Source organism: Xiphophorus couchianus, chromosome 12 (genome assembly GCF_001444195.1).
Source record: "Xiphophorus couchianus chromosome 12, X_couchianus-1.0, whole genome shotgun sequence".
Classification (NCBI taxonomy): domain Eukaryota; kingdom Metazoa; phylum Chordata; class Actinopteri; order Cyprinodontiformes; family Poeciliidae; genus Xiphophorus; species Xiphophorus couchianus.
Window position 1 is genome coordinate 29,641,533 of NC_040239.1, and position 23,658 is coordinate 29,665,190.

The 23,658-nt window shown below is 43.0% G+C and overlaps 1 protein-coding gene across 5 annotated transcripts in view; it reads right to left on the minus strand.

The window, feature by feature from the left end:
* Window positions 1-1,703: 1,703 nt before the first annotated feature.
* mtmr3 (myotubularin related protein 3) overlaps window positions 1,704-23,658 on the minus strand; it is a 31,849-nt gene continuing 9,894 nt past the window's right edge. Inside the window, exons 5-20 of one of the 5 annotated variants that reach the window (XM_028033039.1) lie at window positions 23,556-23,638; window positions 18,990-19,156; window positions 18,787-18,883; window positions 18,408-18,521; window positions 16,959-17,149; window positions 15,483-15,614; window positions 15,213-15,324; window positions 14,118-14,313; window positions 12,959-13,144; window positions 12,574-12,744; window positions 11,038-11,183; window positions 8,045-9,506; window positions 7,121-7,231; window positions 6,945-7,033; window positions 5,662-5,688; window positions 1,704-3,793 (exon numbers count right to left, since the gene is read on the minus strand). In XM_028033039.1, coding sequence (XP_027888840.1) covers window positions 3,622-3,793; window positions 5,662-5,688; window positions 6,945-7,033; window positions 7,121-7,231; window positions 8,045-9,506; window positions 11,038-11,183; window positions 12,574-12,744; window positions 12,959-13,144; window positions 14,118-14,313; window positions 15,213-15,324; window positions 15,483-15,614; window positions 16,959-17,149; window positions 18,408-18,521; window positions 18,787-18,883; window positions 18,990-19,156; window positions 23,556-23,638 — 3,456 coding nt within the window. In that variant the 3' untranslated portion in view covers window positions 1,704-3,621. Of the gene's footprint in view, window positions 3,907-5,661; window positions 5,689-6,944; window positions 7,034-7,120; window positions 7,232-8,044; window positions 9,507-11,037; window positions 11,184-12,573; window positions 12,745-12,958; window positions 13,145-14,117; window positions 14,314-15,212; window positions 15,325-15,482; window positions 15,615-16,958; window positions 17,150-18,407; window positions 18,522-18,786; window positions 18,884-18,989; window positions 19,157-23,555; window positions 23,639-23,658 lie in introns of all 5 variants that reach the window. The other 4 variants (XM_028033041.1, XM_028033042.1, XM_028033040.1 and 1 more) reach the window with 4 other exon arrangements.

Sequence of the window (23,658 nt, forward strand, 5' to 3'; positions counted from 1 at the left end):
GTGGTAGGAATCGTTCCAGTTAGTCAGAACTGCTCTTTGCTCTGTAATGAATGGTGCTTTCAGGTAAACAGCTACTGTCAATTTCATTTAATTTTGTAAGTCACTCAAAATGCCAAAGTAGACCTCTTAAGTCTGTTGTGGCCAGCCACATTTACCAAACAGCGCCATGCTTCTCATTAGGATGAACAAAGAAAATTACATGAGAGACTCATATTTTCATTTCAGGTTGCATCATATATTAAGATGTGTTATGGCGGGTGCAATTTTGGATTAAGTGATCTTTGACAGCTTGTTAAATGGGTTCACTGGTCCTCAGCATGAGACAGTTTGAGAAACACTGATTTAGACGTAGGCAAACTGAGGGATTAGAATTCGCAATTCAGCCATGCCCACATGTTCCCACCAGCGTTGAAAGAAGGATTTATCATCATGTTATTCTAATTCATTAAACACAGTTTAATATCTGCATGAAGTAGAGATTAAGAGGAAGGAAAATAGGAAAACAGGTGACTTCCTGTTAGAAGGTGGCAGGTCTAAAGTGATGTCACCAATTGACTATTTGAATGTGATGAGCTCATCACATTCGTCTGTGACGATACAAATGAAGTTTGATGCAGCTGGGAGCTTATATGGGGAAGTTATTACATCTTGATGTTTCATGGCGAATGGCCAGATTTGAGTCTTGGCCACGCCCACATGCTTTGACATAGGAAAATTCCTTTGATAACTTTTGAACCTCAATGGCTCAAGACTGTGCTGACTGAGTTTGAAGCCTGGCTCTCGAAAGCTGTAGGACGAGTTCGCTCAGATACATCAATAAAATGGACATGATGGCGGATTTGATCCTGAACATATACGCAAAGTAAATTTTTTCGATGACTTTTAAAGCCCTATGCCTTTACTGCATTCTGACCAAGAATGAAGCCAATAGGTCGAAATCCCGAGGAGGAGTTCGTTAAAGTTTGACATGAGTAAAAGTGAAAAATGGGCTAAATTTGACCTTTGACTCAAAATGGCCGCCTCCCTGTGCATTTTAGAGGATACCTCCAAGAGACTTTTATTCTTGATTTGGGGGGATCTACCTACGTACAGAGTTTCAGATCTCTACGACCTACAGTTTCTCCCAACTCACGTTAGGGGGCGCTGTAGAGCAGTTTGGCCGATTCCACCAGAATCCGAAAATTTTCCTTGGGGGACAATTTTGATGAGTTTTTGAATATGTTAGCGGTCCCAAACAGCGACGTAAAGTGGCGGAATATATATACATATATATATATATATATATATATATATGTATATGTATATATACATGTATATGTATGTGTATATATATATATACATATATATATGTATATATATACATATATTTATGTATATGTATATATATATATATATATAAACAACAATAAGAAATCCTGCAAATTCAATAGGCCTTCGCCAGCACTTCATTGCTAGTAAATAAAAGTCGTAGTCTGGCGCCATTCTGTGGTAAAGTTAACCTGAATTCATAGAAGCTGTAAAACATGATTATGAAACACGATGACATCACTCTGACCTATGGAAACCCAAGGAGTGCTTTGGTGGGAAAAAAAATAAATCTTGATTTTCCATAAATGCAATCTTTATAAACAAAACAAAAAAAATCAATATATCGCCCAGCCCTATGTCTAAACAACAAAAAGACGGTCGTTGGGATGCTAAGCTATTCTTTCAGGTGTGTACCTTTTTTATTTTAAAACTCAGCAAAACAGGGGAAAATGTATTGAACAATGACAAAAACCAAGGCCTTTGTTGATGACAAAAGTCACCGAGCAACTAGAAGTCAGGTGTGCGTGTGTATGAACAATTACAAAGTAGAGGTAGTGTGTGGAGATGGTTTGAATGGAGTCATATATCGAAGTTAAGATGAGATGCTTTGATTTGGGGTTCAGGCTGTTTGTTCTGGGCCTCTGTTTTCTCAGTGCATAGATGATACTGCTAGTCCACTGAACATTTCATTCAAGATGGCGCCCCTCCGCTCCGTCACAGGACCCCATCGACAGATCAAACAACGCAGCCGATCCTAAAGGGACGAACTTGTCAGAATCAGTTCAAAACCATCTCTCACCCCCCTGATTATCCTGCAGCAATTGAATTATCTGGATTCCTAACAGCAATTTAACAACAACTCTTTAATAAATAACCTCCAAATAATAAATCGCATTTAAAGGAGAAAACCACTGCAGCATCAAAACAGGATTCTCTATTTTTTTAAAAACAACAACCCTGTTCCTCTTCTGGCAGGATACAAAATATAGGTATTTTTGTGCAATTTTAACAAGAGAACAAAGAAATAAAAAAAAAAGAAATGTGACTAATTAAATGAGCCACTATTCAAGAATTCTATACAGTTTTCTCAAATGCTATATATGTATCTGAATATATTATTTCATTCATTTATTTTACAAAAAGAAAAAGAGTGTGTCTGCGTGTGTGTGAGCGCAAGGAGGTCATTGAATAGGATGCGCCGCAGAGAAGCTTTGCTGTCTGATCTCACAAAGAGCCCTTCCCCCTGCTGCTGGTCTCCCAGAGCAGCAGGGATCATCGCTGCAGCAACACCCAAAACGCTTCCTAACCGGATTTTCACCAGCAGAGTGACCCACATGCTGGGAGCTGAAGGTTCAGTCCTGTAGTTACACAAAGCTTTACACTGCAAAAACACAAACTCTTAAGGATTTTTGGTCTAGTTTCTACTGCAAATATCTTCGTACATTTGAAACAAGACAGAAATTAACCTACAAGATGTAGGGACTTTGAATTCCTTAATGTTGATGAAAATGTGCAAGTTTCACTGGCAGATTAAACGTGTTTGTTAGAAGTAAAACGATCTGATAATGAAACCAAAACTACTTCATTAATATTAAGGAATTCTTGACTTAAAGCAAGATCCTATCAAGCTGGAAAGGTGCCTGTAAGTTAGTTTTCACTTGTAAGACATTTCAGTAGAAACCAGACCAAGTCAGTTTGGTTTAACGCTCTTTAAGAAGCCTTCAAATCTGGGATTTTGATTAGACGGAAAAATGTGCAAACCAGAAAAAAAAACAAAAAAAAACAGTGGAGTCTTAATGGTGCCAGTGATTTCTTTACACCATTTGTGTGAAGATTTCGGATACAGGGAGATTCTCTTTCCACTTGTTGGTTTGTTTTGTTTCTCAGTCCAGAGGAAAAACTTCAGCTCAGTGTAAGAAGTGACGTCTGCAGAAGCTCTGGGTGGCGGCGAGGCGCTGGAGCTGTCGGCTGTACGGAGCTCCGCACCGAGACTTGCTTCTCTCGGCGCCTGGAAAGTCCATTCTCGCTCCTTGAAGTGCAATTTCCTCACTGCCACACACACACACACACACACCCACAAGCGCACGCCCACACACCCCTCCAGACACTAACATTCAGAGTTCTTGTTGCGTAGCCAGCATGTCATCCTAAAAATATACACTTTAAACTCCAGATGGGCAACACACACCCCCACACACACACACACACGGGACATTCTGCGTAGCTTCCTGTGCTCCTGAGCGGTGCGTTTGTGTCGGCGGCTGGTGGCCCGACCCGGTCTGACCCAGCCCGGCCCGGTTCCGCTGCGCTCCGTCAGTTGGAGCTCGCCGCGATGGGTTTCTCGAGCTCGAGGTCGAGAGGAGCGGAGTTGAGCTGGAGGCTGCTGTAGCAGTTCTTACACACGCGGCACGGCTCGAACAGCTGCTGGCTTGGCACAGGGATCTTTTGGTCGCAACAGCTGGCGCAGAACACGTTGCCGCAGTTCCTGCAGAGGGAGACAGAGGGCGATCACGTCCTCAGCTAGCAGGCATTTTCTGAGGCTAAACCGTGCACGGTGGGTCTGAGCGATCAGCAGCTCCCGTTATCGTTCGTTTGGACCTGCAGCACATGGTGGAACAGGCAGGGACACAAAACACACAGGATCATCACTGTGAAATATCGCTACATGTTCTAACAGGAAGCAGAGGAACAGCTGAACTACCGGCTCAGATAAAGACGGAGACGGACAGAGGAATCAGATCATTTTCTGCTTCGTAGCCAGAATCAGAAACTCAAAGTTGTTTGTCGTTTTCTTTCTGATCAGTAAATGAACCATAATAAAACTTTTCACTGTAAAATGAGTTTGAACTACAATGAGTTTTAAGGCCAGTTTTAGCCTTTTGAGCTTCTGTCTTTCATGGAACACGCAGAATTTGGGAACGTTGGAACAGTCAGGATACACATTCTATAGAGAACACACAAGACTACGGCCAAAACGATTAATCGCGATGAATCGATTATTGAAATAATCGTCAAATAATTTACTAATTGATTACTCATTAGCTGGAGGATACTGATTCAAAAAGGGTCGTTTGCAGAAAGAAGAACACACAAAACTATAATATATTTGCATACATTTTCATAAAGAAATAAACTTTGTAAATTTGTTCTACCTCATGTGGATAAGTCAAGCAGCATGTTGACGTTAGAAGTAGTTTTTAGCTTCAGATGCATTCTTTGCTGAAACATAGCTAAAGGAATACTACATTGTTGCATTTTGAGGAATAAAATCATTATTTTCTTATTTTAAAAAGGGATATATTTAATATATTGCAAATATGGGGAAAAAAAATCATCAGAATGTGGCAATATGCTTTTTATCTGATTAATTGATTAATGGTTAGAATAATCGATTACTGAATATAATCATTATCTGCAGCCCTACATCAGACCGTTGTTTTTGTAATGCTAGCTGGATTACTTGGACAATTACTCATTTAAATGGGAATAAACATCTTAAAATATCTGCTCAGGCAGTTTTACTTTGTTTTCTAATAGTAAATCTGTTTCACAGAGCAACATTACCTTCGCTCCAACTATAAACGATTATTATTCGATAGTACAGTTAAAACAAAATCTTTTTTTAAAAATACTTGTATTCTAGCTCTGAAATAGAAAAAACTCAGAATCAGTTGAAATCAGTATTTGACAAGAGAAACATTTATGAGACCTGGAGACCGGCCAGTAAGCGAGACGGACGCCAACACTCAGACCCCCATGCTCACATTCAGATGTCAGGCCATGCGCACACACACACCCCTACACACACTGTGGTGCACTGCTTCCTGAGCCGAACTGAACCGCAGTAAAACAAACAAAAAAAAAACTTCTGGGTCTCCAGTTTTTTATTTCAACCAAGTGATGGCAGCAGCTCTGGGTGCCATGCTGTGGAGCTGGAGGGGGGGGGGCATGCTGCCGGGGCAACTGGATGCTGATGTGCTGCTATGGTGGGTTGAGGCTGAGGCAGTCCACTTCTGTTCAGGTTAGCAAATCAATTTCTCTAATGAACTTAAAAAGAAGGGGGGGAAAAAATCAGCCTTCGACCAATCACAGCTGGCCTGGTCACGGCGCCATGCTTTCACTTACAGCCAGTTAAAAACACAACACTCTGTGGAACCGTACAGCAGGAGGAAAACTCTGCTGTCAGAAATCAGCGTGTCCCTGTGAAGCTACTGATCAGTTTAAAAAAAAAATAATAATAATAATAATCAACCAAAACAGAGCAGGTGAGGACAGAGGGTGTGAGGGGGAGGGGCTTGGATTAGGATTAGGAGGAGCAGGGTGCAGCGGTGGGAGGGTTGGGCGGGATCTCACCAGACCTCCTGGACTGCCTCTCTGCCACTGTAGAGGAGGAAGAGTGGCAGACGATGGGTAAGAGCTGCCGGAGCAGCGCAGAAAACATGAGCACAGCAACAACACACTTCCTGCTCGGCGCTTAGGTTAGGAGGAGTGACGACGACCAGCTGTTTCTGAATCCACATCCTGACCAAACATGGTTCTTTATCTAAAAAAAACCCCAAGACTTCCTAAATGTCTCACATGAAGATGAATTCAAACGGCAGCGCTTCAATCCACCGAAACATCGTTCTGAATATGAGGGCATCGCGCCTCACCAAAACAGCTCAACTCAATCCAACAACCAGTCACCATGGCAACATACTACTTAGCACTGACAAAGGAAACCAAAAGTTGTACAATAAGACGCTCTGTGATCTACCACAGGTGAAGCTACAGTCTGATAACAACATCTATCTTTAGTAATTAGAGGTCATCCTTGGAACGGCAGTTTTACTTTTTGAACCTGGACAACCAAATGAATTTTTAGGGGATTTTATGCGACAGACCAAGAGAAAGTAGTGAATCAGTGAAGTGAAACAAAGAGAGCAGGACAGCTTTTTTTATTACACTATTGTAGCTGTAAATACAGCAGAGGGCCAAGTCCACCTATTGGGGACCCATTCGTAAGAAAATCTGAGCAAATATTGATATCCAATATTTACAGATATTATATATATGCCTGTTGACATCTTGGACAAAAATAAAGAAATATATAAACACAGCTGACTTCACCATTACGTCTCTGCTTCAGGTAAATACCCACAATCCTGTGCTGCATCACTATTAGTCACATGACCAACGTCCTCCTCAGAACCTGGTTTCCAGAACCAAACGGCAGCAAGACGGAATCAAATCTCGGTTTTATTCACTGGACTGAGAGCAATGTGTTAAAAAATGACCAATAAAAATAGAAACGTGTGAATGACTAATATCGGCCGAGATAAAGAACATCCCTGATTATTATTTTCACAAACTTTTAAAATCTGGCATTATTTTTCCTTCCACTTCCACAACCAAGCGCTGCTTTGTGACGGCCTGTCGCATACAGTCACAATGAAACACATTGTAGTGGAAGAAACAACTAAACATAACATGTTTAACATGAATGTCCTGACCGTGGCATTTTGAGACTGTTAAAGTGCTTCTATAGCAACCACCAAAAGCTCAACATATACAGGAGATATTCACGGGATGTTATTATGTGGCATCACTGGTACTGATTGGTTGGAGGTGAAGTGGTCAGTGGGAGTCCAGCTCACCTGCAGTGATGCTTCCTGGCAGCCAACCAGAAGCGACTCTCGCAGCCATAGCACTGAGCGGCCAGGTGATCAGGGTACCAGCGAGTGACCTGCAGCAAGCACACAGAGCCGTTGACCGCTCCCGTCTACGGAGGAGTTCCGGATGGTCTCCGTGGTGACGGGGTGGTCATGCTCACCTCCGTGTCCTGCTTGTCCACCTGCTCCCAGCTGGCCTCTGAGAAGAGCTCCGTGCTGCAGCGGGACAAGCAGTTTGGGTCCAGGTTGTACTCCGAGTCGGTCATTGAGGTCTGCACAGAAAGAGACAGGAGCTGAGTTTACACCCACCATGAAACGGTGTAAATTGAAATGACAAAAATACATTTGCTTAATACAAACACCCCAATTTCTAAAAAAAAAAAAACAAAAAAATAAACTTTTTTGGAAAACGTTTTGGAACTGGGATGAGGTGCTTTTGTAGCCATATCCACATAGATGCATTTCACAAAACTACAATGGAAAAACACTTTCTGCATCACACTAATCACGTGACCAACAGCTGGATGAGTCTGCTGGCGAAAACGTCAAAGACGACAACAGGAAGTGGTAGGAGAAAGATGGTTTGTCTTGGTATTTGATTTTTTCAAACTATGTGCAGCTGGCTCCACCAGAGCCATCACAGCTTCACACAGCTCATGAAAAGTTGTGTATCACTCTAAAGTGAAGAATCCATAACGCTTCTGTAAAGTCGCCAACTACAGCTTCATCGAATGCTGCATACGTAGCTGCTCCAAAGTTTAAGAGGTTTATTGCACCAACGCCTGAATCAGACGCCGATGTTTCTCTGATGCCTGATAGATGATGAGCGTTGACACCACGGCTGAATTATGAATGTGTAACTACATCTGTGGCTGCCATAATTTTTAATGACTAATCCTGTGAATTAGCTTATTCATGTGTGATTTTAAAGTCTTTTCTTAATGGGAACACTTCAACTGCAAAGTTTAGGGTTTTTTTTTTTACACTGGCAGAATGTAGACAAAGATTTGTGCATATTTTTGGATGGAAACAGCATGGAAAGTTAAATTTTTCTCTAAAGAGTAAAAGGCAGAGCAGCGTCTCACCATTTCGTCACCCACATCTCCGTTGATCCGGTGCGATCCGGCGTATTGCTGGTTCTCCAGGCGGCTCCACAGCTCCTGCACCTGCTTCTTCAGTGTCTCCACCTCCATCTGGTGCCCGGCCTCGATCTGCCTCAGCCTCTGCTGGATGGCGTCCGTGTGCAACGTGAGTCCGTCGTCGTCCAGGTGGCTGCGGGTCGGCTGCTCCGGGCTGACGGCGGCCCGGCTGGGAGCGGCGTGGCAGCAGCGGTGCTGCAGGCAGGCGCCACGTGGATGGAGGACCAGGGAGTTGCAGCTGGCCAGAGACACCTGTCGGCTGAGCGGGACCCGCTCCCCGTTCCCTTTGGCCCAGTGCGGTCCTACGCTGGGGTCTCCATCGGAGCAGTCTCCATTGTAAAGCCCTTCCCTGCTTAGCTCAGCACTGGCAGACTGAAAGGCACTGACCGAGGCATGCTTGCTGCCCCCGTTTAAAGTTCTGCTAAAGCCAGACTCGGCCGCCTCCCTGTCCTTCCTGAAGCCGGGGTGTTGGCTCTTGCCGTCGCCGTGCGGCTGACGGTTGGGTAAAACACTTGGCTGTCCAGGAAGAAGCTCCAGCTTGCTGCAGGCTTCTTCTGTTAAAGTCTCTGTGGAGCTCTCCATCACGGACGCCCTCTTGTCCAGCGGATCGTCCGATTCTGAGACGGCGAGCTCGGGTTCTGAGGCGGGACCGGTCTCGTCTACGTCCTGCTCCTCTGATGACCCGCCCACAAAGCCGTTAATATTGGTTTTATGGGATTCAGACAGCGGCTGCTCTCCTGAGCTAGGCTCTTCTCTAACAGCAGAGCAGTTGACGCTCTCTTCCACAGCGCCCTCTGGTGTTTGAGTCTGGTCATTCGGCTGCTGATGGAGTTCCTGTTCCTCCTGTGAAGGCAGAGGAGGAGAATCCCCATCGTCCTCAGACTCCACCTCGCCGTTGTCAGGATGGTGACCGTTTGTAACTATTTCTCTCTGCGTCTCCGTCGTTGGAGTTTCCCCCTCACTTTCAACTTCCTTCTTCACTTCTGTGTGAGCAGCAGCAGCAGGTCTCTGCCCCTGTAAATCTGCTACCGTTTCCTGCGTGGCTTCCTGTAGGATGTTCTCCATTTGCCCCTCAGCCATGCCGACCACCACGGAGAGCTCTGCCTCCTCCGCTCCCCCGTCTGGGCTGACCGGGGCGTCCTGTTGGAGCGCGGCTTGGGATTCGCGGGGATGCTGGTCGTCGCCCAGCTCCGACTGCTGTCCGTCCGTACGCGGCCCCTCTCCGCCGGCCTGCGGCTCCTGACTGCCCCCTCCCTCAGGGCCCACCGCCATGTTGAGCTCCAGAGAGCGCCGGTGGTCCTGCCACTTCTCGTTGAGGCTCGGGTCACTGGAGCGCCGGTTGGGAGCCAGCGTGCTTCCCAGCTCACACGCGCTGGGCAGGTTGTCAAAAGAACGAGTCTTTGTTCGTCTAAACAGGAAATGAGAAAAACAATTCAGCGGTGAAAACACAATTAAACCGTCTCAGCACTTCTGGCTAAGATTGACAGACCAAGTCTTTGTGTTAACCAGTCATCTTCATCAAAACAAGAAAAAGACAAAAGATTAGACTAGGAACACAGACTATCTTTTTAAATACTCTTGCAGCCCAAAATGGTCTTAATATATCATTAAGACCATTAGTGCCTTGCAGAAATATTTATAGATATCTTAACCAGGGACAGGAATTTTTATTAAATAGATTTGAATTTATTTAATACATTTAATCTTCATAAATCCCTTTGTTTTCTTTATAAAGGTTCTAGATGGAACCTTTATAATCATGCATTTCTGGTACACCTGTAAATCTGACACACAAGGAACATTCACAAACAGTGATGGATGACAAAGCTGCTTCTCTTGGTCCACTGGAGGGTCATTTTTGCTTCAAAAAAACAATCTGATTGGATGAAGGGAAAGACAATTAAAGTTTTGCTAAAAGGAGTTAGCCCATCAATCTATTCAAGCCTAAAATAGGATCTCAATGCTAAACGTGTAGCAGTAGCACAGACTTCCCCTACGCTAATGTGAGCATCCACAGTTCACATATAGAAGTTAAATGATTCAGTGTTCCTGAAACACCTGAAAGCTGAATGAGGAGGACAGCACTGTGCATCAATCTGACAGCTGAACAGCTTAAATAACTGATTAAAAACAATAAATATCGTTGTTTTTATCTTGCAACTTGTCAAAGTTACTGTAAACAAACCACACCATCAGCCAATCACAGACGGGTCTTTTTCATTCAGAGTATACCTTGCATTCACTTGGATAAACAACCAATCACAACCAGCAAAGCGAAACATTATGAAACTAAACGGGTAGATTTAGGAAAATACAAGAAAACCTTTGTAGCAGGAATATTTAGCTAAGTATACAAATATCCATTGTTGCCCATTTTAGGTAATATTTCCTCTAATTTATTTGACTTTTAAATATGACCAGCTTGTTTTAAGACTCATCAGCTGATTACTTCATCCAGGTACATATAAACTGATGTTTGTTGTAATGAAATGCTTTTATGTTTGCCTGTTTTAAGAATCTCTAGTTGCCGTTCCATTATAACGTCTTCCAATAACATCACTAACTAGTCCAATTTCCTGTCAACTTTTCACATTTTTTAACACAGTGAGCTGCTGGTGGTCTGATCTAGCCCACCTACCACCACGCTTAGCAGCTTTTCTAGGGGAAGCCCTGTATAATAAATTATTTCCAAGTATCTGTTTCAAATAAAATAAAATAAAAAAAACTTCAACATTTTAAATGCAGTTTCAGAGGAACCTCTGCAAGACACTGCATGACTGCTGGGTGACATAAAGCTGCTGTGAGGTCTGGTAAAAGCTATGTCAAGAAGCAGAAGGGTTGTTAAGCCGGGACCCTCTGGCTGTGGGGGGTCCTCGGTTTGTGTTTATCTTACATGAAGCAGGAAGTGGGGGGGTCGGGTGCCAACGCGCCAGGCTCACCTGCCCAGGGGCGCATCCTCCGGGTTGGCACCGGGCACAGGGTAGGGAGCACAGGAGTCGTCAGAGGGGGTGGTGGGGGAAGAGCTGGGCAGATAAACTGCGGTCCACAGCATCAGGTTCCGCACATGACAAACTGGGTGGAGAACCTGCGAGCAGAACAAACCCACCCACCAAATGGGATCAGTGGGATATAACAGTAGGAGTCTTAAAAGTCCCAGCATACTCAGGCGCACCTCACTCAAGTTAATTAGTCAGATTGGACTCTCACACAGCGCCTTGGGTGCGTCGGATTTTTCGGGCCTGATCTAAACTCTAACCAGGGCAGCCGTCACACACCTATCAGTGTAGCTCAAAGAGCAGCAGTTGCTCTTTGAGCTACACTGGTTACGCTGACGCAACATTTTCAGCTCAGTGTCGCATACAAACCAGTTAGTTTCCCACCAAGTAGTTTACTTTGCGACAACGTGTACTTGGGTGTAAAAATTGACCTTTTGCGGACCTCAGGTGAGTTAGAGGCCTGAACCCAAAGTAAACTTGACATATTCCTTTAATTCCAATTTTACTGCCTTTGTTTTAAGACCACCAGATACTGTAAGTGAGAAGTGTAACTTCTCCCATGTTCAGCTTTAGTTCAACCTCTTCCCGCTCCATCTTGTGACTTGTTGTAACCACAAAGTGAGTCGGGTACAAATCACACATTGAACAGTCTCTGCTGCTGCTCCATGCAGCACATGCAGGCAGTGAGCTGCGCTTGTTACAGTCTGATTAACTTCTGAATCCTGCTTACTTCATTTCCTCAACAAGTTCAACTATCAACACTATAAAACTAGATTTATATCATGTATTTTCGTTCGGTTTTCTCTTGTGTATTGCAGGCTCATTAAACACACCACACAAGCCTGACCCGACAATTAAGCAAATAATTCTGATCTGACCCGGTAAGAATGTTGGGTCAGGTCTGGGTCATAAATATAAACTTTAGCCATGAAGGAGAAGAATTGGGGCTAAGTTCCCAAAAAGCTCTTCAATCTTACTAGTACCCATTTGGATTGTACGAAATGAAAGGATCCGTCCCGAGAAATGTCTGCACGACTGACTATGAAATCTCAACTGTGAGCGGACAGTAAGCCTGAGCGCGTGGGAGCCTTTAGATGGAAGTCTGAACAAGATGTGACAAGAACAACTGCGTTGTCAGAGTATTGTTTTTAAATTTGCTAAAGGGGGAATTTCATTGCCTACAACAACAGCAACCACAACAATGCAACATTTGGAAGGCTGAAAAACAGACTTTAAATCAAGTTTGAAAGCAAAACAATTGCCGATAAATCTAGAACGCTGTGAAAGTCAAGACTATGGTTTCATCCTGTCTGTTTACGGACTCCACAGCTCGACGTTTCTCATGCTTCGTCTTGTCGGGCTTTAATCAACGTTCCTGTGAGTGAAACGGGCTGAAAGAGCCCTCTAGAGATGCAGGGTGAAAACACGCAGGGCGCAGAGGCCCCGGCCCCCTGGAGGAGATGAATGGGTGAGACGTACGGTTTCAGAGTGGGAGGAGTACAGCATGTTCCTCAGCGTGCGGTTGGCTGGACGCAGCAGCGACCACACGGAGCAGGTTCTCTCCTGAACGTGCCGGTCCTCCCTCTCCTTGCCGCTGTTGCACAGGAAGGTGCCGAACAGGCAGGAGTAGGTGTGCTGCACCAGCTTCACCTGCACATACACACACACATACACATGCCGACATGCCCGGACTTGTAAACAATCCATCGCAAGTGTGCAAATCAAAAGAAGTTCTCTTAGTGTTATTAACGCTCCCTGAAGGGAACTGAGATGTGTGGTGATTAGAGGAAAACCATCCTCACTTCTAGACAGGAAGACATTCAGAAGTGGTGGAAACAATATGGACTAGCAGAGGAGCTCGTACCAGGAAGGCCTCGTTGAACTCGAAGGAACATGGGAACTGTCTCTGCAGCTGATGAACGCAGTCCAGCCACTGCAGGAAGACGGGGCAGCGCTCGTTCAGGTCCTCAGAGTTCTCCCCGTGACCACAGCGGTCTGCAAACTTATGGCCAAAGTCCAGCCATTCCGTTTCCACCAAAACCTGGAAACCCTGCGCAAACGCATCACACCTTTTCACTTGTAGGAAACAACTAGGGGGGGGAAAAAACTGACCCTTTTTGTGTCATAAGTTGTATTTTGGATGGAAAATGCTGCCAAAGTGAGCATTTTAGCCTGCAGAAGTTTAAATAAGTTAAATTATTCCATTTTTATAAAGCATTACTGATCTACGTCTGTCCACCAAAGGCACAGTGAAGGTCATTTTGGTCTAATTCCTAAATGGACCTTAAAACAGCTCTCACCAATAAATAATTGATAAATCTCATTCAAATGGTCCGTATTATATATTTTCCAGGTGCATGGTGCCTTTTTATAGCACAATCAAGTAATTATGTTACATTCAGTTGCTATAAAAACGAATGGCCTCCGGGCCGCACTAAGCAAGCTGCAGAAATATAGAACAAAATCTAAAAATCTCCCTTCTCACCAAATTTAGTCTCAATAGAATTGCTGCACAGTTAACACAGATTGTTTTAAACAGAGTAAAGTTATCAACAAAAAGATCAGACCACGGTCAACACCACTGATTTGGTTTTGCTGCTGAAACATGTTGCTGCAGTTAACCTGTAAAAAGAATGGAGGATGTTTTGTCGATTTAGCAATATAACAGAACACAAATATACCTACTGCTGCGTGTGTGTGTGTGTGTGTGTGTGCGTGTGAATGATTCAGTCCAGACTTGTGTAGTATTCAAGGTATTACCTGTAAAAATAAAACCAGCTGATGACCAGAATCTGACACCAGATCCTGCCAGAAACTCAAATTGAACTCATTTTGTTGTTTTGACATCGTCTGACGTTTTTGTTTAGAAAGAAAAATCTGAATGGCCTAAAATGGGCAGGCCAGAGTTTTAGACAAACTTGGTAATCTGTCATAAAGTGATGATCAGTACATCACTACTGTTCGTCTGTAACTTCCCACTTCAAATAGTTGAAGAAGTTTCAAGGAAATGGGAACGTCAATACCTCGATGGTGCGATAGTACGGGTCCAAGAGCAGCTTGGACAGAGCAACAATCTGCGGTGTGCGGTCCCAGCCGTCGGAGCAATGCACCAGGACGGGCCGGTGGTCTCTGTCCACCGCATTGACCACCAGCAGGGCCGCCTTCAGCAGCAGAGACAGGTGCTGCAGCCACTTGGTGCTCTCCAGCGCAGACAGCCAGCTGGGGAGGCGGCAAAAGAGGAAAACTTTGAGCAACCGCTTTAATCTCTCAAGGACAGTCAGACAGCACAGATCAGCACAACAGCTCAATTCTTTCCTCAAATCAGGCGTTTTAAAAGGCCAACTTAATGGGACCAAACAATGAAAAGTAAAACAAGCAGCAAATTTCACAGAAAAAAATAAGAACAGTTTTCACGCTTTAATTTTACAATGTTTCTGATTACATGTTTCACCAAACTTGTGAAGCTACTGGTGTATTTAAGGGTGCTGTTCTGGTGCAGAGCTATCAAGTATATTTATAATTCAGTACATTTATGTCTGTGTTTAAGAAAAGAAAAGTTCAGCAGAGTTTTTTTGTTTGGGATCAACCAATTCTAGTAAACCTCAGATATTGATATCGATATCGGAAGTGAAAAAAGTGGATTGGTGCATCCCTCTGCTTAATTTTCTGCACCTTTACAGCATAGAATTATTTAAAACAGTACAGACACAAATAAACATAAGCTAGAGTCCTTTACGTTCCCCAAAATAAAACACATCTATTCTAGTACATCTAGAATAACGCAGACTGTGAGGACATTTCTGACCTTCTAGCTGAATTCTACAACCTTCTCCTGCAGCAGTGCAGTTTAATTACACATCAACCTGGAATTAACTTGGAGAGTTCAAATGGAAGAGATCCTCTACCTGGGCTGGGGCCAGGCTCTAAATCAGGCACAGATGTCTGAGCTATTCCATAACACAACAGTGATTACTAGGTACCTCCAGCAAGCAAAGCTGTGCTGCAGTTGTAATCTCAGCCTGCATGGTCATAATGTTGTGTCTAGAGTCTGAAATCACTGCTGGAGGGAACTGTAATTAAACATAAAGAGAAGAAGAAGACGTAAAAAAAAAACATACTTGGCTGGGTCAGGCATCTGAGTGCAGAGGAAACGTAGTGACTGGAAACTCTTGCGGATGGAGTGAATGTTGGCCATTCCCATGAATACAACCTCACAGTTGGGATAGTACTCTGGAAAAGAAAAAAGAAAAACGAAACACAGTCAAAAACTAAACCCGTTTAATTTTAGCACAAAGAACAATCGCATTTGGGGCTAAGTGAGCTTCTGATTCTGCAGCATGCATTGACCTAAATCTGCTTGAAACCTTAAACCGAGACACAAAGCCTACCTGGGCACTCGCAGCCTCCCCCCTTGGCCCTGTTAGCCACCGCCGCCGCGTACGACCTAGCATCCAGGATCAGCAGCTTGTGGGGCTGGATGGCCAGTGTTTCTACCTCTGAACTATTGGTCATGGAGGATTCTGGGGAAAAAAGGAGTTATTGTAGTTTTATTCAGATTTAATAGAAATATTTAGAATGTTGCTAAAAAAAATTGCTATTCCAAAAATATGCTTGAATTGGCTTGCAAAGGAATTCAGAAACTTTGACATTTTTCCCAGTTGATTACATTTATAGCCACAAACTTTAATACGTTGTCTTAACATTTTATGTGGGAAAAAAGCAACTAAGTGCGAAGGGAAAGAAAAATAATTAATCACAATTCACTCATAAACTTTATGTATTCATTTGGATTTTTTGCTGAAAAATCAGGAATATTTATCCAAACCATTTTCACATTTAGAGACTGAAATGTTTTGCACCACTGTTCTTTAAAATAAGAATTATTTGTAAAAGTAAAAAAATAAAATGAGAATTATTTCATAAAGCATCATTAAAATTTCAAAGTCTTACCCTGTAACTCAATTAGATCTAAGTTTGGACTTTGAAGGGGCCATGCTAACGCATGCATATGACTTGATTTAAACCATTCAATTCTCAGTGAGACATTCAAAGCTTAGGATATTGTTTTACTCGATTCAAATAAGAAAAAAAGATTTATTATGAAGGAAAATTAAATGTTTTATAACTCATATCATCCAAGTAAATTCAAAGAGTCGTTGTGGATGATCCATTATGGTGATCTGAACTTCCTGTTTGGTCCTGAATCCATGAAGCCTCTTTTTCAGCTGCTCTGGGATTTGGGGTCAGAGTTCAGATATTATACGAGCTTTTAAGACGCTTATCAGCTGCTCCCAGCTGTAAAAACAACACCTTGTTGCCACGGTTACATATCATAACAGCTGTCTGAAAGTAAAACGTAAGACCAAAAATCCTTCCTACTGCCAGCATCCAAAACCAGCAACAAAAGCAATTCATTAAAGACATTTATGAACAATGACTCAACAACCTAATTATAGCATAATGTGGCTGACCTCCATGTGCAACCAAATGCAATTTCTTTTATTTTGTTGATACCATTGAAGGTCACACTTCACATGTCTTTACTTGCTAAACTTTTGAACGCTTTTGAAAGCACCAAATTGTTTTTCTTGATGTAGCTTAAGAAAAAAAATATTCCAATAAGTTTTATTTTGCTTTCTAAAAACAAAATGCAAAAATGTTGAGATGGTATGAATAATTTTGCAAGGCTCTGTAATTAAACTACAGGATGCATTTATGGACCTTCAAGCTAAAACGACAACTCATTATTACGGCGATGTGCATTTGAGAGATTGCGATCAGCAGAACTTGTGTTCCGCTGTGGGGAATGTGTGTGTGACTGTGAGGATAACAGCAGCGCATCTCATCAGTAAAAACCCTCGTACCGAAATCAGTATCGGGCAGGTCTGAGCCGTTGGTGTAGCCGCCGTTGGTAAGATGTTTGCGGCCGCTGCTGTCCACGGCGCAGGCCTTGGCGATGGACTGCACCAGGTGCTCGTCGTCGGCATTCCTCCATCCCCACCAGCTGACTTCTGGCTGGCCGCAGCGGGCGATCACAGCGCCGGTGCTCTGGTGCCTGCATGGGGTGGGGAAAAAAAAAAGATAAGCCACAGATTACAGGGCTGAGCAAGGAATCTATGATTTTATCAAGAAAACTGTATTTACAGTAATGCTATGAACAGCCACACGGCGGTAAACAAAGTTAGAGTCAATATTCAGACACAGAGCAGCTTGGAGACAATGGCTGGGTGATAAAACAATGATATATATCGCCATAGAAACGTGATAATAACAATAGAAAGAAAAAAAAATGGCCGATAGAATGTTGATAATGTTGCTGAACTCTGATTCAGAACCCCAAGGCACTCTGGGGGATGTAGGCAGAGGGAAGGCTTTGGCTGCTCGACCTCTCACAGCCAGCTAAGGAAAGTTGGTGGCATCAACTAAACTCACTCACTCAGGTTACCTAGCAACAACCTGCTTCACATGTGCAGGAGCAGATTCATGTTGCCCCGAGCAAAAACAAAAGAAAAAAAAAATTAACAGATTTGGGTCACTTCAGGCTGCAGTGTGAACGAAGCCATATTTCACAGTGAATTAATGGGAAAGTCAGTTGTGAGAGAGGAGGGGGACGTTTACCCCTGCACCACCAACGCACAGGGGTAAATAGATAGTTAACACAAAAAGCTAATCAATAATCATCAATATCGACAAAGCCTGTCGCAATAAGCCAAAAATTTATTTATTTACAATAAAATTGTAAATAAAATTGTAAAATTGTAACCAGTTGTTAAAGAGACCCTCCCCTTTAATATCATTGAAAAGCTGGCGTTGTGAGAGACGCTGCAAACATTTGATACCCAGGATAAAGTAGTTGGTTTGCACCACCTGACAATTTTGCTTACTTGCCCTGTCAAAGCTGAATGACCAAAAATTCATCTCAGTAACCAAAACTGCATTTCAAAACATAATAAATTATTGTTATTTTGTTTGCTTTATTTGTTTATTTTGGATTTTCTAAATGCTTTTCAGTTCCAGTGTTAAATGGTTTTAGGCACCAGCTGAACACTGGAGATCTGAAAAGGTGATGTCAGTGTTTTATGAGCAAAAATAGAGTCATCAGGCCATGGGGCAACAATAAACAGCCATAAAGACTTTATATTATTCTTAACCACCTAAAGAAGCTTTTTATTTCTGCCTCCTGGTTGCAGTCTGATATAGAACCAGAAGGATTTCATCAAACAACTCCATCAGCTCTTTCACAAAAACAGTTTCTGTGCAGCAATGAATAAATTAAACAAATACGGTTCGAAGGAAGAAATAAACAGACTGACCTGTAAACCACGGCAGGAAACCTTTTCCAGGAACGGAAGGCGGCCACATTTTCCAGCTCCTTGTCAGTGATCCAGGCTGGCACCAGCAGCTGCTGAGGATAGCTGGGGCAAAGCCTGGCAGGAGGGAGGGCCACAGAGAACAGAGTCAAACTAGGGAGGTGGGGGCCCTGGAGGGCCCACGGCTCAACAACAGGGTCTGTCTACAGCCACATAATCCTGGTCTGGCTTCTTATCTACTGAGGGCTGCAGCACCAGCAGGGTATAATAACAGAGATCCACAGAAATGCGTTGTTGGTCAGAGAAAGCAAAAGGACAGGACTGTCTTGTGGACATCAACACAGCAGCAGAATCCTGAATGATAGTCTTTTTTTCTTTTTACCTGAACTTGCTGTTGATGTCCGATATCCTCCAGGCATTCTGAGTGTCGAAGCCCATCCTCTCCACCTCGTTCTTGAACCACGAGGTCACATGTTCTCCTGCAAAAACAAAACGAGAAAAAAACCCGGCGATGCCCGATAAACGCCGGGCCGAAGGAAGTCTTCCTACGGGGTTTGGAAAGAGACGTAGAACGTGGCAGCGCACCTGGTCTGCACAGCTCGCCGTGCTGCTCCTTCTCCCCGGCGTACACCTCCATGCACCAAGCATGGAAGGCGAAGGAGAACAGGTCCTCCAGGCGGGACGGCGGCCGGACGACAGAGTTTAAACGCTTCAGCCACTCCTGGCACTGCTCGAAGGTGGAGAACTGACACCTGAAAGTTCAACGGGACACCAGGTTGATTCCATGACGGGGTTTCTTCACGAATCAAATTTAAGACTACGAATGAATTGTAAGACTTGTTTTACGACAGAAAGGTGCAAAAGAAAATGTTATGTTTTATAATGTAGTAGTGACAAGCTTTATTGCACAGAACACAGGGGGTTGGCAACAGAAGTGAGTCAGTGGTGAAGACGAACGTTGTCCAGCCAACTGGCAAGAAATTCACACCTACCAATGATAAACGCAAAAACTCTAGCTAGCTAGTTAGCCTCAACCGCTAACTGCCTCAAGTCACAGAACAGAAAGATGTCTGTGTGCAATTTAACAGAAAAATCTCGAAGAAAAATAAACTATCAAATATGACTTTAAAAAAATGTGCCTTGTAATTTAACGCCTTGATGTTAGTGCTCCTCTATCAACCCTTTAATTTTATCAGAGTTGCACTGAGGAGCTCAACAGATGTGCAGTTCCAACAGGTGTTTGCTAATTGCTGCTGGCTAGTCTTTAGGTGCTGAGTGGGGGAGTCTCAGGATAGAGGCGCTCTGTGAGCAGGAGACTCAGAAACTGCGGATAGGAGGAGGAGCTTTGTCCTCCAAGGCGAGGCTAGGTCTACCCAGGCATTTTGCCGAGATGAATGGTTGCCGTGGAGATTAAAAAATTTCTCAAACATGCATGAAAGAATCAAAGCAACACTCCAGGTGTGTTTTTGATGAAGGAATAACATTATAACACAATGTAAAGCTTAAAAAAAGTTTCTTTTACATAATAATGCCCCATTAAGACTTTTAACACCCAACATATTTTGCCAACGTTAAATCTTAACCATGTTTCATGTTGTAAAATACTAATAACAATCCTGCTGCAATAAAGCTGGAAGGGGTAGAAGTGGTGGGGGTATTAAAGAGGGAATGTGGCCACACAACCTAGAGAGACTGCCAAGGGAAAAACATTTAACTGCCTCCCACGAACAGTTGAGGAACAGAGAATATAAAGAAAGGATACTATTTTTTTTTTCTGACCATTAATTGGATTTCAGTTCAGAAAACTCATAAATCCAGGCTAAAGGCAATGGACTCCAACATGGAATTTGCTGGCAAAATTAAAGGAACAAAATGGACTACGCACCAAACCCTGCAGGTTTGCATGCTGGAGGTACAGAGTAATCACCGTTTCTGATATATTAAAGTTTCCAGATTTTTGCCCTAATCACATGTTGAACACGGTCAAAGTTTTAACTGTATTTTCAAATCCACTCTGTTTCCCATTAAATGTGTACTCATCTGTAAGAAGGTCTAAGGGTTTTGTGGCTATCCGCAGTATAGATTTACTGCACAACCACTGATCCTGACTTTCTGTTGTCTTTATGAAAACGAAGCCAGCTGGACATCTTTAAGTTCTTTGACGTTTGTTCAAAGATCAGTCCGACTTGCAGAGAAATCACTTTGTACAGTGAACTGTGAACCATCTCCTTCCCATTTTACTTTCATTTTCACTGGTATACAACTTTTACGCAACTGTTGTCTAAAATAACTGTTTGGGGAATCACGTGAAATTTAAAGACACCTCTGAGACAGAATAATTCTATAGCTAAAAAATCTGTTCATTTATTGAATTTTTAAAAAACGGGGGGAAAAAAACCTAAACAGAGTGACGCCATGTTTATATGTTTCCATATACCGTATTTTCCGCACTATAAGGCGCACCTAAAAACCTTCAATTTTCTCAAAAGCCGACAGTGCGCCTTATAATCCGGTGCGCCTTATAAATGGACCAATATTGAGCCACAACAGGTCTCGCAACTACGGTAAGCAGCCGCCGACTTCATTTTCCCCCGTGGAAGAAGAAACGGGAAAGCAGACGCCGACTTTATTTTCTCCGTAGAGGAAGAAACGGAGGAAAGCAGACGCCAACTTCATTTCCCCCGTAGAAGAAGAAACGGAGGAAAGCAGACGCCAACTTCATTTCCCCCGTAGAAGAAGAAACGGAGGAAAGCAGACACCAACTTCATTTCCCCCGTAGAAGAAGAAACGGAGAAAAGCAGACGCCAACTTCATTTCCCCCGTAGAAGAAGAAACGGGAAAGCAGACGCCAACTTCATTTTCCCCGTAGAAGAAGAAACGGGAAAGCAGACGCCGATGCAGCCAGCAGTGCAAGCTGGGTTTTGTGTAAAGACCCCAAAATGGCTCCTATTAAGAGACACGCTTACAACGCAGAGTTTAAGCTCAAGGCGATCAGTCACACAGTAGAACACGGGAATGGGCTCTTTGCACCTGCCGCGCTGACGTCACAACCGCAAGCGCAAATGCGGCTCTCTTTTTTCGCTTTGAGTTACCATGACAGCTAGAAAAGACAAAGTCTTATTTCAGACGCAAATAAAACAATACTATGAACATTGCTGTCTTCCTAATATAATGGGCTTTTACGTTTTCATGGATTTCCAAACGATCCTGAATTAAGAAGACGGTGGCTTGTAAATATTCCTCGCTACCAGTTAAAGCTAACGCAGCACAGCAAAGTTTACAGCCTTCACGTCACTCCGGATCAACTTCTTCAGCCTAAAGCAGAAGGTAAAGGAGCTTTCTGTGTTATTTCCATGGAAACACTTCTGTATTCAGCCTGAATGATCGAGTTTATGGGAACGAGAGAGCAGACCAGAGCCAGACAGCCGAGCTACTGATCCGCCTGAACACACTGCTGTAAACACCGTCCTGCTTCACAAGAAGCATGCAAAACTAATAAAGCGAAGTAACACGGAAACCTTAAGGAACACGGCCATATTTTTCTAAAAGCAACAACTCTTAACCTGAACAGTCAGCTGAACTAGAACTCCAACACCAGAGCTAATGCTAAGCTATGGGCTCGTTGTGCTTCAGAAGCAAAAAGCCTGAACCGTAAAATCCCCGTTACTTGGTCTCTGACACTAACGACAATAAACCACGTAATATACTTGAACATAAGGTAAAAACATTGTCCGTTAATGAATTATGAAAAATGTTTAGATACTTAAATAGCACATTTTTACAAGAAAAATGTCCGGCATAAGCTAAAGCTAATGTTAGCCACAAAGTTTAAAGAAAGTAAAACTCACCTTCGTATCTGTGTATAACAAGGCGACCATGTTAAAACCTTTCTCCAGCTTATTGTCGGGGCTTCGGCTTGATGTACATCATTAAGCTGAGGTGCAAAGAGCCCATAGAGCAGCAGCGAGAGAATTTAACATGAACAATCAATGGTGCGGAAGTGGAGGAAGCAACAGCTGTTCATTTTGGGAATGAACGGAGTTTTCAGAATGCTGGTTTGTAATCTATTAATAAAGTTTGACTGACCTATCTGACTATTTTGTCGACATTCCCTTTATCGCAGTTCCATCTAACGGATGCATAACGTAACCCCAGCCTCTACTGTAGCGTCTATTCTATGCGCCTTATAATGCGGTGCGCCTTATATATGAAAAAAGTTTTAAAATAGGCCATTCATTGAAGGTGCGCCTTATAATGCGGTGCGCCTTATAGTGCGGAAAATACGGTACACATGGCCCCTAACGTTACTATCAGCTGAAAAAAAAACAGCTGGTGTCTGAGAAACAAACACCAGTCATCTGTAGGATCAAGCTAACCTCACAGTGTTTTTTTTTATTACTTTTTTTTTACTTTTCCAATCTTTATAAAAGGCTCCAGATTCAAATTCCCTTGTGTCATTTGGGAACAATTTTTCAACCTGAACAAAATACACCAGTAACTAACAGATGTACAGCGTTCCTATACATTTTTCAACAGTTTCTTGACTAAAACTTTCAGGGTTGAGAACTATTGAAGACTATTTTAAGCTTAAAAAGAAAATAATCACAAATGGATTTACAGAAGATACTCCTACAGTAATCAGGCTTTAATATGTGGAACTTGCAATAACAGGAAGAGGTGGGCAGATGGACTGATAAACTCTTATCATCCAACAACATTGACTATAAAGCTGCAGAACATGATCAACGGAGCTTTAAGGAAGGAATTCATGAGTTTTACATCGCTGCAGCAGACGCGCCAATTAGTTTCAAAGACAACTGCAAGAAGAAGTCCTATATTCAGATTTATGGATTCTTTATAAATCAATGAATATCTGATCCTCTCAAACCCAAAAGAAACATAGTAATGCTTTAGGATCATTGCTTTTTAACTGGATGACTAACTGCACTTATGCAGGAGAAACATATTTAGTTGGATTCTGAGATCTGAACTTCAATGACGAAAGTTATGATCTGGTACAGCATGTCCATATTCATTTCTTTATATTCAAAGGTGCTAAAAGAGCAGACAGAATTTCTTTCTCTTAAAAACAAAAACGAGAGAATGTCTCCTTTACGTACATTCAACAGCAAAGGAGGAGTTGAGTTTTACCTGACGACCTTGCAGTCCTTACAGGTGACATGAAGCTGAAACATGTCGCGACATTCCACACACTCAATCAGCTGGAGGGGGACCTGTGAAGCCACAAACAGGA